Source organism: Diabrotica virgifera, chromosome 2 (genome assembly GCF_917563875.1).
Source record: "Diabrotica virgifera virgifera chromosome 2, PGI_DIABVI_V3a".
In the NCBI taxonomy this organism is placed as follows: Eukaryota; Metazoa; Arthropoda; class Insecta; order Coleoptera; family Chrysomelidae; genus Diabrotica; species Diabrotica virgifera.
The window spans coordinates 207,602,138-207,617,478 of NC_065444.1; the positions used below are offsets into that span (position 1 = coordinate 207,602,138).

At 33.0% G+C, this 15,341-nt stretch overlaps 1 protein-coding gene across 1 annotated transcript; it reads left to right on the forward strand.

Annotated features, from left to right (window-relative positions):
* Window positions 1-6,577: 6,577 nt before the first annotated feature.
* Window positions 6,578-7,045, forward strand: LOC126880907 (protein FAM200A-like). Its single transcript, XM_050644982.1, has one exon. The coding sequence runs from the start codon at window positions 6,578-6,580 to the stop codon at window positions 7,043-7,045; it is 468 nt and encodes a 155-aa protein (XP_050500939.1).
* The last annotated feature ends 8,296 nt before the right edge of the window (window positions 7,046-15,341 follow it).

Here is a 15,341-nt window from a genome sequence, read left to right on the forward strand (position 1 = left end):
ACGAATCGGTTATAGTATGTGGAGTTTTCTTATAATAAAGACCAGCTACTTCTCTAACTTTTTTAAAACATATTAAACGTATCATGTTTTTCATTCAACTTTTCTAATTCCTTGCATTTATCCTCCATCCATTTTTCTTTAGCTACCTTTATTTTTTGTTTAATTAGTTTCTGTTTCTCTAAACATAGGTACACAAAACCAAAATACTCTAATAAGTAAATAACAGAATATAAAACTGTCGATCTATATATGTTTAATACCAATCAATTACATTGTAATACTTACGACGAAATTAGATCTAGGATAGAGCAGGTCAGAGCAGCTTTTTAGATAGTCCATGTGGTGAGACCGCTCCCGTCTGAAAAAATTTCTAATTCGGTTTCTTTGTGGATTTCTATTCAAAAATTTCTCATTTAAACAAATCTAAAGGGTGCCGGGCGAAATTTTTGGGCAGAAATTGTTTAAACAAAATACAAAAGATCAAATTTTTTTGACCCCAAAAAATATTTAGGCTTTTTGGGTCATTCTAAACAAGAAAGGTATCTTATGATTTTTCTCAAAAATTAACAGTTTTCGAGTTATAGGCGATTTAAAATGTGAAAAATGCGAAAATACGCATTTTTAAGACTTAAAAATTCGTATTTAAATTAGTATTTTTGAGGTTGCAAAGTACCTACTTAAATTGTAGTTTAGACATTCATTTTCAAGATTATGAAGAGATATCGGGTCTAACCTTAATTTTGACCGCCGTTTTTTATTGTTAATATTATGCGTCTCCATCCGATTTTTTTGCCGGTGCGACGCCTACTATTTTCAAATATCTCATATTTTCCTCCTAAAAATATATTTTTTAGATTCTTTGGGACATTCTAAATAAAATATGTTTTTTGTTATTTTTCGAAAAAGTTATTAGTTTTAAAGTTATAAGCGATTTAACAAAAGTGACAAGAAACCCATTTTATTTAGAATGTCCCTAAAAATCTAAAAAATATATTTTTCGCAGGAAAACAGGAGATTTTTGAAACTAGTGCGCGGCGCACCGGCAAAAAAATCGGATGGACACGCATAATTAACAATTAAATAACAACGGTGTCTGCAGAATCTTGAGAAACTACAATTTAAGTATAAAAATGTATAAACATTTTCAATTTCTTTGCAACACGAAAATGCAGCAGCTGCATAATACTCTGGTTAAATCGGAGAGTGCAGGAAGAGTCTATACCGGTTTCGAAGGTTTTCTTCCTCCTCATCAGTAGTCCCATATCCTCTTCTCTCCGATTTCCCCAGTTATCACACTTTATGCCTTTCCGAATTGCAAAGAACGAAATGCCGCGGATGAACTAGAGCCATCTACCGAAAAACAAAATAAGTTATCAATCGAAGTAGCACAGAAAACGACAATAAATATCGTTTACATACCACCAGATTGACAACAGGTGGAATACTTTCTTTGGTTACAACCTCCCGAGATTTTCAAAAATTATAAATCATACAGGATGTCAAGGAAATTAAGATGAGAGAATTTTAAATAATTTATGACCAATCTGCTCAATGTGGTAAAAGTTCCAACAAGAAAGATTCCTTAGTACTCAAAAAAAGAGTAAATGAATTACAATGTATAAACATTTTCAATTTCTTTGCAACTCGAAAATGCAGCAGCTGCATAATACTCTGGTTAAATCCGCGGCAGTTCGTTCTTTGCAATTCGGAAAGGCCCAAAGTGTGATACCTGCGGAAATCGGGGAGAAGAGGATAAGGGACTACTGATGAGGAGGAAAAAACCTCCGAAACTGGTATAGACTCTTCCTGCACTCTCCGATTTAACCAGAGTATTATGAAGCTACTGCATTTTCGTGTTGCAAAGAAATTGAAAATGTTTATACATTTTAATTCATTTATTCTTTTGTTGAGTACTAAGGAATCTTTCTTGTTGAGTACTAAGGAATTATTTAAAATTCTCTCATTTTAATTTTCTCGGCATCCTGTATGATTTATAATTTTTGAAAATCTCAGGAGGTTGTAACCAAAGAAACTATTACACCTGTTGTCAATCTGGTGGTATGGGAACGATATTTATTGTCGTTTTCTGTGCTACTCTTCTAGTCTTAGTCTTTGTTGCAGAGAATTGTTTTCATTTTTACAAACGCATTTCTTGCTATTTCTATCCTGGTCCTTATTTCTGTTGTTTGATCATTTTTCTCCGAAATCCAGGTTCCTAGGTATTTGAATTTATCAACCCTTTCTATCAGTGGCGGCCCGTGAGGTAGTGCCATAGAGCTATGGCACTACCTTGCTAACTATGCAGAAACATATTTTTTATCTTAAAAACATCTTAATGCCTGTTAATTTTTTTTGTGATTATTTCTGTGTAGCGCAATGCACATCTAACCACCGACTCTGGCCACCCACAGCTGACCGGATAAGGGATGAAGATCATGAAAATCCCGGTGCCGAAAGGTATAGTGGCACGCCAGAAAAGAGAAAGATTGTATGAGCATCCTATGTAAGAGACAGAGATAGAGCGGTAATGCACTTTTAATATACGTTTAAATTGGACTCTCCGTGCCAGGCTCGAAATCTCGAAAAGTAGATCTTAAGATACAATGTTTTAGATCTATTTCTAGTTTCTTTACGCGTTCGCTTGATGCTATTGTGTTTATTATCTACTACTGTATTGTATATTTGTGTTTATACTCTACTATATTTTTTAATTTGTAATTATTAGTGCGTCGTGGTCGTGGGTGTCGTAGGTATATAAATAATATTTTGATTATTTTCTACGTTTAATTTATTTATTGACAATGAATCAAATTAGTATATTAAAATACTCTTTTTGTGGTTTTTCGTTAGAAAAAAACTTCAAAATAAAGAACTCGGTCGGCCTTTACCCGATTTAAAAATTGAAAAACAAAGTGGAAATGGACAAAACTTCGCTGTCGTACGTTTAATAAAACTATTTATGATAAAAATAGCTGGTTGTGTGGTTGCGAACAAACTAATAAACTGTTCTGTTTTGTATGCGTTTTGTTTGGAGGTGACGAGATATGCGATGCAGTTTTGTTGCGAATAAAAACAAGGTTTACCTTCTCCGGACATTTAGTTGCTTCTCATTTATTTATGTCAGAGAAGTTTTCTGCTTATAAGGATAAGTTCCCCGAATCATTTCTTAATGAAACATGCACACAATTTTTATTTTTAAACAAAACTCGGCTTAAAACTTAATTACAAGTATTGTATCAGCGAGACGAATTAAGTACTACATCTGGGGCTGTTCCGTTATCAGTTTTATTAAATGATGAAGGTTTAAAATGTACATTTGAAGAAACTGTTAAACTTTTAAGTATATTAATAACCATTCCCATGTCAACATCTGAAGCAGAACGTTGTTTTTCAATGCTAAAACGAATTAAGACATTCCTCAGAAATACCATGAAGGAAGAACGACTAAGTGCTTTAGGTATGCTGTCTGCAGAAAGACATTTTGTAAATGGCATTTACAATTTTAATAATAAAGTCATTGAAAACTTTGCCACCAAAAAAGAAAGAAGGATGGACTTCACATATCGTAAACTTTAACAGTGATATTAAATAACTTTGTGCGTGTGTGTAAATAATAGAATAGTGTTATTTTTATAATTTTCTAAATAGGCTCTAGAGACCAAATCGTAACAACAAACTTCAAGTACATCAGCAGTGGTAGGAAGAATGAAAGATTGACAGTATAGGATTAAAGGACGTGGTGGTCGGATGAGTGCGAGAGACGGAAGCTGATGCGTGATGACGAGCGACTGAGAATCGGGCAAAAGAAGGACATCGGGGAGAAATCATGCCCTAACGGGCGATTCCACCCTGATGCCCTAGTATGAGAGGGGTGGGGTTTAGCTGGTCCCGGCCACATTGGAGTTACGGAGGACAGGGAGGTCCGATTTAGGACCAAACTGGTCGACGTGACACTGATGAGGTTTCAGCTCAGGAACCCAGCACTGTTGGAAATGTTTACATCAGCAGTAAATACTGGTGGTAAGTTGAGTTTTTTTTATTGTTAATTACTTAATTTACGGAACTGTTTTGATAAATTTTGGTCAATTTCTTGGCATCCCAAAAATAGTAATATAAGATAAAAATATCTGCACCTATTTTTTTTAATTTCTATTTTATATCCTTTTTGACAATATCGTGAAACCGTCACTAAAAATTTAGGCAGCTGCCCGGATTCTGGCACTACCTTCCTAAAGTTATACGAGCCGCCACTGCTTTCTATCGGTACATTTCCCAAAAGTATGCTTGTTTTCTTAGTTATTATCATGTATTTGGTCTTTTTTAGTCCACATTCTTCACAGAAACTGTTTGTCTTGTTTAGTAGTAATTGGAGTTGTTCAGCAGAGCTTGCCATAACCACGGTGTCATCTGCATCTTACATTGTTAATAGATCTTCCGTTAATTATTATTCCTTCACATTGAGATAGTAACGCTTCTTCAAAAATGGCTTCACTATATACATTAACGAGTAATGGAGACATAATACATCCCTGCCTGACTCCTCCTGATTTCAATTTCTGGACTGGGTTCGTTATCTACTACCTACAATTTGTGCTCTTTGATTACAGTAAAGGTTTGTTTTTATTCGTAAGTACCTTTTGTCTATGCTTTTTGTCTTTAGAATGTGGACTAATTTTTCATATCTACCTTTTTTTCTCAGTATGAACTCTGAAATGCATTTTTAATTCGGATCTCATTGAAAGTTGTTCAGTGCAAAAGTCACATGTAAAACGTTTTTCTGCAAAATGTAATAATGTATGTTCTTTTAAAGGAGAGCTTCGTGAAAACTGTTTTTGCATATTTTACATGCAAATGGTGTTTCACCGGTATGAACTCTTAAATGCCTTTTTAAATAATAACTCATTGAGAAATGTTTTTGCATATTTCATATGTAAATGGTTTTCCCCAGTGTGCACTCTACTATGTTCTTTTAACCTTTGACTACCCCGCGCATCGAGTTATAACATAGCTCAGTGTGGTCCAACCTCAGGCACGCGGGCCGCATGCGGCCCGAGGCTCGTTAAACTGCGGCCCCCGCAAACACATTTCAAAAATATTGCCTTTGATAACTTTTACCTGTTCCAACCCTGTCTAACTTTCCATAATCTTAAGAAAGTAGTTAACCTTGAACACCCACTCCCGATGAGCGGGCAGTTAGCTGTTAGCTTCTGTCCGTTGCACGTGTCGTGTTGAATTAACAGTGGCGAATAAATTGAATGTTAAATTCAGGATGAGTAGTGCCAAAAAAACGCAAAATTTTCGAAGAGAATCGTATGTTCCAAGGAAAATGGGAAAATCAATATTTCTTCATCGAATTAAAAGGCAAACCTCAGTGCATTATTTGTTGTCAAGTACTCGCGGTATTAAAAGAATACAATACTAGTAGGCATTATGAAATCCAGCACAAAACAAAATACGACAAATATCAAGGTGAAGCTCGCAATACTCTTGTAAAAGAACTTAAAGCTAAATTGAATAAACAAAAAATCTCTATTTACAAAACCGACAGTTGTTCAATCATCAAGCTTAGCAGCATCATATGAAGTATGTTTAGAGCTTGTCAAAAGTGAAAAAGCATTTAGAGATGGAGAAATGATCAAGCGGTGTGCCGTTAAAATGGCGCGATCCTTTGGAGATGAAAAGATGGCCAAAAATTTTGAATGTATTTCAGTTTCCCATCAAACTGTATCTAGAAGAGTTGATGAGCTGAATACTCATGTATTTAAAAAAATGGTCGACACAGTTCGTGATTGTTTGTACTAGGTACTCCTTAGCCCTGGACGAATCTGTTGATATTACTCACAAAAATCAGCTATTAATTTTTGTTAGATGCATCAGTGAAGATTTTTGTGTAACTGAGGAACTTCTAAAACTGCACCACACGGAAGACGGGACCAAAGGTATAAATATATTTGAAGCAGTTAGTGACTCTGTGAAAAATATAGGCGGTTTTCAAAAGTGCTCTTACGTTTGCACCGACGGAGCAAAAGCAATGACGGGACTCATAACGGGATTGGCTGGACTTTTGCGGGAAAATGGTGTTACTGTATTGTTTCATTGCATTATCCATCAAGAGGCTCTCTGCGGAAAACTGTAGTGCAGATGGTAAACAGCTTAAGAGGAGGAAACAGCTCAGCGACACCGAAAATTCATCTCTTTCTTGGAGGAATTAAATACTGAATGACGTCCCCCTACATTCAGAGATACGCTGGTTGAGTGCAGGTAAATGCCTTAGAAATTTTTTTCTTTAAGAAAAGAGATCTTACTGTTTTTTTAAACGGAAATTGTTATTAACACGGACGTATTTATAACAAAGCTAAAGAACAAAACATTTCTTCATGAACTGGCATTTCTAACAGACATTACCTCTCACTTGAACACATTAAACCTACAACTCCAGGGGAAAAATAAGACAGTATCACAGTTGGTTGGTCAAATTGAGACATTTCGCAAAAAACTTGATCTTTTCGAGAACTGCATGAAAAGAAACGACCTTACACATTTTCCTGCGTGTTTCGAAATAAATCAAGAAGAAACCATGGTCGATTTCTCGAGGTTTGCAAAAGTGCTTACAGAAATAAAAAGAGAATTCGATGAAAGGTTTTCGGAATTTGATGCAGTAAAGCCCGATCTTGAGCTTTTTAACAATCCAATGGGAGTCAACATCCAGAACCAATCAGCAGAATACCAATTAGAGCTGTGCGAACTACAGTCCGATTCGTTTTTTCAAGCAAAGAAAAATGAAGACATTAGTACTTTTTGGAAGTTAGTCTCCAAGGATCGTTTTCCTAAACTTCGTAACTTTGCGTTGACTATATTACTGTTTGGTAGTACGTATATAATATGTGAAAGTATATTTTCTACTTTGAAGCATATTAAATCTAAAACACGTAATCGCATGGAAAACGATTCTCTGAAAGCGTGTATTAGACTCACTACGACTAGTATAGATATAAAGTTGCAAAAGTTAGTAGAGGATAAACCCTTGCCTCAAATATCCCATTGATTTTTTATTTTATGTTAAATTTTAAATATAACATGTAAATTGTAAACCATAATAAAATACTTGTAAATAACATTTCGTTTGTATATTATTTTTTAAAATAAACTTTTTTTGAACTAGTCGAGTTCTCTGGCCCTTCATAATAATTTCAAATTTAATACGGCCCGCAACGTCTAAAAGGTTGGACCACACTGACATAGCTACACGCGTGGCGTACTTTACACGCCACAAGAAAATACACTTCAAAACAGCGGATTTGTTTATTTTGTTTTTAAAAAAATACACTTAGTTGTTTGTTATAAACCTTATTCGACATCAGCGAATACTCGGGGTTCCTTCTCAGTAAGTCAACTGGGATCTAATTCCATGATAAATAAAATAACTAATAAATTTTTTTTTGAAATGTTATTTTTTACATGAGAAAAAGTATTGTTTATAAAGAAAAATATATTTTGTGCCATAATGACCTAAAAACAATTGAAATATGTACAGTAGAGCGTCGATAATCCGAACTAATTGGTACAGAGGTAGTTCGAATTATCAAATTGTTCGGATTATCGAACATATGTTCAAAATACGTACAAAGCTCATAAACATAGTAGGTACATATGTACATACGTTTTAGTTACAAGGAAAAAAACACCTGCATAATAAACAAAATATATTGTATGTATTTCTGCATAAACAAAACAAAAATCCGCGGTCATATTTTGCCCATATTGTCATATTAAATCCAAAAATTCGGTCCGCGATCATATTTTTTAATTTTATATTTTTTTGCGTTCGGATTAGCGAACGTTCGGATTGCCAGGGTTCGGATTATCGACGCTCTACTGTACTTATATTACTATAATCGTGGCGTATATTGTCCACCGCCTGAAACAGCAAATACTAAAATGTAAATTACGATCTTCCCAGAATGACGATTATAACGAAACTAAAACCAATTGTAAAGCACATTCCAGTGATAGGTTAGGTAGATAAAGAAGGTAAAAAATTAAATTTTTAAATATATTTGCAGTAGAATTCTTATATCTGTCGTACAAAGTACGCCAGCGCGTGTAGTTAAAGCTTAAATAACAATGCCGTGAAAACTGCTGGTGCAAATTTCACATGTAAACTGTCTTTCTACAGAATGTACTAAAATATGTGCGTTTAAATTAGAACTTTGTGAAATCTGTTTTTTGCATATTTCACATGTACATGGTTTTTCACCGGTATGAACTCTTAAAAATGTATTTTTAATTCATAACTCTTTGAAAATTATTTCATGCAAATTTCACATGTATATTATTGGTTTTCTTCAGTAATGAACTCTTAAATGCACTTTTAATTCGGAATTCCGTAAAAACTGTTTGATAGATATTTCACATGCAAAAAGTTTTTCTGCAGAATGTACCACTATAATATGTTCTATTAACTCTTTCGCTGCGTCAAATAAATGCATATTGCTGACCAGTGCGGCAGTAGTTTTTTTTTAAACTAAACGCGATACTTGTTCAACCATTTTTTTGTACCTATATTAAAACGGTATAATTTTTCTTCTCAATTTTTGCAAGATGCACATGTGCGCTGTACTCAGTTTTCAAGCAATTTCTTTTAAAAATGCGGAGGTTCGCACTTAAAATACAAATCTGTGTATTTAGTAAATTAAATACAATTTTTTGATCAAAACAAAAATTTTATTCATAGAATCAGGAATATTAGTATAGTATAGTTGATCCAAAAGATGGCATAACCCAGACATCCAAAGTGAAAGTTATCCTTCAACACCAAATTGTTCTATATGGTCCACACAATGTCCAGAAAAAAGTCACACCATTTTAAGCGTCGGGTTTGGGGGGGGGGGGAGAGGGGGGAGAAATCGGTAAATTCGTAGTTTTTTAAGTTTTTCGCCAATATTTCTAAAACTATGCGGTTTAGCATGAACAACCCTCTATACAAAATTGTTCTACACTAAATTTGAAATAAAAAAGGCCCTATGCATAATCTTTCTAAAATGAATGGTTCCAAAGTTACGGAGGTAGTATAGTATAACTGGTCCAAAAAAAGGCCTAACCCAAACATCCAAAGTAAACCAACACCAAAATGTTCTATATGGTCCACATATTGTTCAGTAAAAAGTTACACCATTTTGAGCGTCCGGTTTGGGAGGGAGATGGGAGAGAAGCCGGTAAATTAGTAGTTTTTTTACGTTTTTCGTCAATATTTCTAAAATTATGCATTAGCGTAAACAATGTTATATACAAAAATGTTCTACATGAAATTTAAAACAAAAAATGTTCTATAGATAATTGTTATAAAATCAACGGTTCCAGAGTTACGGAGGGTGAAAAGTCGAGGTTTTCGATACTTTTTATATATTTTGGGCAATATTTACGATATAACTATACCAAAAACCCAGACATACAAAGTGAAAGTTATCCTCCAACACCAAATTGTTCTATATGGTCCACATAATGTTCAGAAAAAAGTCACACCATTTTGAGCGTCGGGTTTGGGGGGGAGAAATCGGTAAATATAAAAAGTATCGAAAACCTCCACTTTTCACCCTCCGTAACTCTGGAACTGTTGATTTTATAACAATTATGTATAGAACCTTTTTATTTTAAATTTTATGTAGAACATTTTTCTATAGAACATTCCTTACGCTAAAGCATAGTTTTAGAAATATTGACGAAAAACGTAAAAAAACTACTAATTTACCGACTTCTCCCCCCCCCCCCCCACCCCAAACCGGACGCTCAAAATGGTGTAACTTTTTACTGAACAATATGTGGACCATATAGAACAATTTGGTGTTGAAGGAAAACTTTTACTTGGGATGTCTGAGTTAGGCCTTTTTTGGACCAATTATACTATACTACCTCCGTAACTTTGGAACCGTTCATTTTAGAAGTGTTTATGAATAGGGCTTTTTTATTTCAAATTTAATGTAGAACAATTTTGTGTAGAAGGTTGTTCATGCTAAATCGCTTAGTTTTAGAAATATTGACGAATAACGTAAAAAACGACGAATTTGCCGATTTCTCCCCCCTCTCGCCCCAAACCCGACGCTCAAAATGGTGTGACTTTTTTCTGACCATTGTGTGGACCATATGGAACAATTTGGTGTTGGAGGATAACTTTCACTTTGGATGTCTCGGTTTGGGTCTAACTATACCATACTATATGTATAAAAATATAAAATAAAAATATACAAAATGTTAACTTTTTGTTAATGTCTGTCTATTATAGATAATATTGATACATAATATTCTCTGAAGCAGTTGCTTATAAGCTAAGGCCAGCTTTATCGGGACATTGTTGACAATGATAAACAATATCTGTACGTATATCTTATTTTATTGCATGTCCGATATTTTTTTTTCTAAGAGTTCTATTCATGTTGAATCGAGCAGCTTTTCTATTTCGAAAAATTTTCGGGAGGGGGTAGTTACGTAAATATAGAGGTTTCTAAACTTTGGTGCGTCCGACAATTACTCTGACACACTAGAATCGAATCATTTTATGATAAAAATAACTCTTGCAATGCAACAAATTCCGCAGGATATCACAATTCCGCGATATAGATGGAACCTAAAAGGAGCTAATTGGGAGCAATATAAAGAGATTGTGGAAGACTACTTTTATAATTTTACTGATGCAGAATATCCAACCACCAAAGAAAAATATGCATTCTTAATCAATTGTATAAATAATGCAGCACAAAGAACTTTAAAAGAATACAGACCATTTAAGTGCAAAAATCGAGCACCTTCACCTTGGTGGGATGCAGAATGTGACAACATAATTTCTGAAAGAAAACATATTTACTGCGAGTAGGTATACAAAGAAACCCCCACAAAAGATAATTTTCTTGCTTACCAAAAATGTATGGCACTTACTAAACGAACATTAAAAGAAAAAGCTAAAAAAAGTTGGATTGAATGGTGTTCCAATCTCAACAAAAATACTCCAGCGAGCATGATATGGAAACAAGCAAAAAAAATGAATCGTAAAACAATAAACCTGGGTAAGTTACATAATGATGATTTAATAGATAAGTTTTTTAATCATGTAGCTCCCCAGACTGTTCCTTCCACTGTAAATATCGAACAAACGTTCTTAGATAAAAATCATTTTTTGGCAAAGAATTTTCACATTAATGAACTAAATTATGCTTTAATAAATAAAAAATGTACTGCCCCGGGTTTTGATCAAATAAAGTATCCAATGTTAGAGAACCTACCAATTATAGCAAAAAGGTTTCTTCTACAAATTTTTGATGAGATGCTTGCAGGTGAATGCATTGAAGACTTTAGAAAAATTATAATCACACCGATTCCTAAACAAGGTAAAGACCCTAATTTGGCCCATTCGTATAGACCGATTTCTCTGCTATCATGTGTGCAAAAAACTTTCGAGCGTATGATAAAACATAGGCTAGAATGGTGGCTACATAAAAAAGACTTGCTTACGCCCTATCAATTTGCATACAAAAGAGGAGTGGGTACGCTAGATGCACTTACAACCTTAGTAACAAATATTCAAAATAATTTCTCTAGAAATAACTATCTTCCAACAATTTTTATTGATATTGAGAAAGCATATGACACCTTAAGCCTTAATATTTTGAGTAAAAAAATGATTATTGATTTTAAAATTCCTAAGGCAATAGTATATGCTATTATCGGATTATATTCAGAAAGACATGTTTATGTCAGGGATTTTAACAACCATTTATTAGGCCCAAGATATGTTTTTTCAGGAATTCCACAAGGAGCCATCTTAAGTCCTTTTCTTTTCAATTTATACACAGCTGACCTAGGGTGAATGCACCAGTAACCGACCATGCACCAGTTACCGACCACTCTTTAACCAAATATTAAAACTAAGAAAAGCTTAGAACGTTTAGAAATTTCGTTGACTTATCCAAAGCAAGTTTAAAGGAAGTGGGAATTTTGGTGTATTGGCAACACTGCCAATAGGTTAAATCTGTGAGCGTGTAACTAGATGCACATGAAGGTAAGCAATTTTTATCTAATTACATCGAATGCTTTTTTAACTTTTTTAATGTTGAAATATGATGTTACTCGTTAATAAAAGTGTAATAAATACAGTTAACTTGTTATTTTTCTAAATATCTGTAACTAAGTGATTAATTTATGGTGGTCGCTTTATGGTTCACCATTGTAAAACTTTTCCATTAGACGACCAGTTGGTCGCTTTCTGGTTTGGGTTTGTATCCACGGATGATTTGTTAAATAAGCTGTTGCTAGTAGCACGAATAGGGGACTTTAATTTTTATACGTAGATCTAATTTCTGTCCAATAAACGACCAGTGGTTGGCTACTGGATCAAAATGGTGGTCATAAATTGGTACAGTAATCAAACTATTTGTTTTAGATGCCTAAAAATTATTCTAAAGACGATTTGGTCAATGCTATTAATGAAGTTCGTGATGGAACAAAAATACGGGAAACTGAGAGGAAGTATAACATTCCCCATGCCACATTTATGGACAAATTAAAAGAAAAAACATCTTTGGACGCTAGAAAGGGTCCTCCAACTATTCTAACTTCAGATGTAAGTAGGTCTATCTTGTTAGTAAACATAATATTTTATCATTATCTTGTTAGTAAACACAAATCGGTAATATTTTGTATTTTGACAACGACATCCGATTTGGGCGTTGATACGTTAATAAAATTATTTTTTCAATTTAATTGTGGCTTATTTCCCAATCAAAATAGTTCATTAGTAAGCATGCATTTCTATATACATAGAATATTATATTGATTTTTGCCTAACCCTTTTCTCGTTTTGTAGGAAGAAAACCTCCTAGTTTGTTGGTTGAAGGGAATGGCCAAAAAAGGAATACCGGTTTAATCAAGACAACTAATTCATGCTGTACAAGAGGTAATAAAAAAAAGAATGTGTGTGTACTTTGTACGCACGTAAGAAGTTATACTTCTATTATATGATTTAAACGAAATTAATATACTTTTTATTTATATTTTGTTTAAATATTAAACTAATTTATACTTACTACTTGTCAAACATTTTTATTAGAACAGTGCCAAAAATTAAAATAATAAAAGAATAAAACACACACAAACACATTAAACAAGCCACAAATGATGTCTGAACATTAATTGTCGAAAATTTTTTTAACTAAATACGTATTTTCTGAAAATACAATTATATAATAAATATACTTACAATCATAAAATGTATTAAAAAAAAACAAAAAAGAAAGTTTCTATTGGGACTCGAACCAGCGCTGATAAGAGCGGTTGGTATTGGAATTCATTCGCCTTCTCCGCTTAGCCACGGACAATATGTGTCATTATTTACGAAGATCGAGTAACTAAACGGATTAAACTTGTGATATTTTGAAAATTGATCAAATTATTTTAATTTTGAATTGAAATGATTTAGAATTGAAAAAATACAACAAAACATAGAGTAAAAAAACAATATATTAGGTGAATATTGATAGAAATTTTGATGGTAATCAAATTATATAAATAAAAGTACTACCCCAGGCAACCAAGTGACGTCATATAACGTTGAGGAAACGTCAGTTTTTGGCTGAAAATAACACGTGTTTAAACAGTACGTCAAATAGACGTCTTTTGTAGGTGATTTTAAATACGTAAGATTAATGATGTTAAAATTACGTTTAAAAAACGTTTTAACTTTAGACAGCCTAAGTCTGACGTCACAAAATTGGGAGGAGCTTGCTTGTTTGTATTGACTCCAAACAATTTCGTTTAGGTATAGGTAACGCTAAATGTTTATAAGAAATTTCTCATTTATTGTTTACGCGGTTTGTATCTTGTGTGATAAAATAATACTTTTCATTTATATATTTAGTTAAAGAAAGGTATAAATTAAGAGATTTTTATGCGTTTTTGCTCAGTGAGTTAGTTTAATGCAGTAATTCTTCTTGACAACTATCTGAGGTTATGTTAATTTATTTTTAATTAAGCGTTAAATGAAGATATTAAGACAGCGTTAAATTAAGATATTAAGTATGCTGGATAATTTGTTAATAAATTATTTATTAGTTTCATATTTTTTGTTTTTTTTTATATTTATGTTTCATATTTTTAGTTGTTTTAGTTTTGACACAGTAAGTAGGTATATACAGGGTGATTGATTAGTGTGAGGAAGCTCAGTAGATCTGTTATAGTAAAAATTACAAAAAAAAAGTTATTAACAAAAATTGTAGGCAGCTTTAAACTCCACATTTTAAAATTAGTTACAATCTTACAGGGTGTTCCATAAGATGGTGGCAGACCAAACTTATGTTTTTTTAAATGGAACACCCTGTATTTTATTTTAAATTTGAAATCTGCTTTACTTCCACATCACAACAATGTAAAGTTTTATTATGTTATACCGGGTATTTAAAAAGTTATAACCAATATTACCTGAAAATCGTATCAAGTTTAACTCCCTGTATAATTAAAAAGGAGTATAGGAACATTAATCTATTGCAACCATAGTTTTTTAATAATTATTAAAAATTATAAAACATATTCGTTTTTATAATATTCGGTAAATCAAATACAGGGTAAGTCAAAATGCAAGTACATTATTTTCTTGGTAATTTTAAATAGAACAACCTGTATTTTATATCACTATCGAAAAGTACTAATATCGTACTTCAAATTTTATGAAGTACTCCTTATACCTAAAGTTATCAGTTTTCTAGATATTTTTATTTTTCCATCAAAGTATTAATTTGGTAGATATTTTAACGTTTACCAATAATTATTGTGAGTTGGCCATGATTGATTTGTCAGAAACTGACAGTTTGGCATTAATTAGTAATTTTAACTTATCTTACTTAAGTAAGGTGTTCAAAATGGCCTCCCAAAACATCTATGCATACTTGAAAGCGGTCATTGAAAGAGTTTCTTACATTACTAAGCATTTGTAAAGAAATATTTTGAAATGCAATTCGGATTCTATTTTTCATATCATCCCTTGTTGTTGGAGGTATTTTATATACTTCGTTCTTAACGTAACCCCGAAAAAATGATTTTATTGAAATCTGGTGACCTTGAGGGCCACCTTACCGGTCCATCCCTTCCGATCCATCTTTCATCAAACTGATCATTAAGTTCACCACGTACTAATTCGCTGTGGTGCGCAGGAGCACCGTCATGTAGAAACCACATTTGTTCACGTATATTAAGTGGAACCAACTTCTAATAATATCGGTAACTGTAATTACGATAAAATCTAAATAAATCTCACCATTTAAGTTATCTTCAAAAAATATGGTCCTATTACATGGTTACCG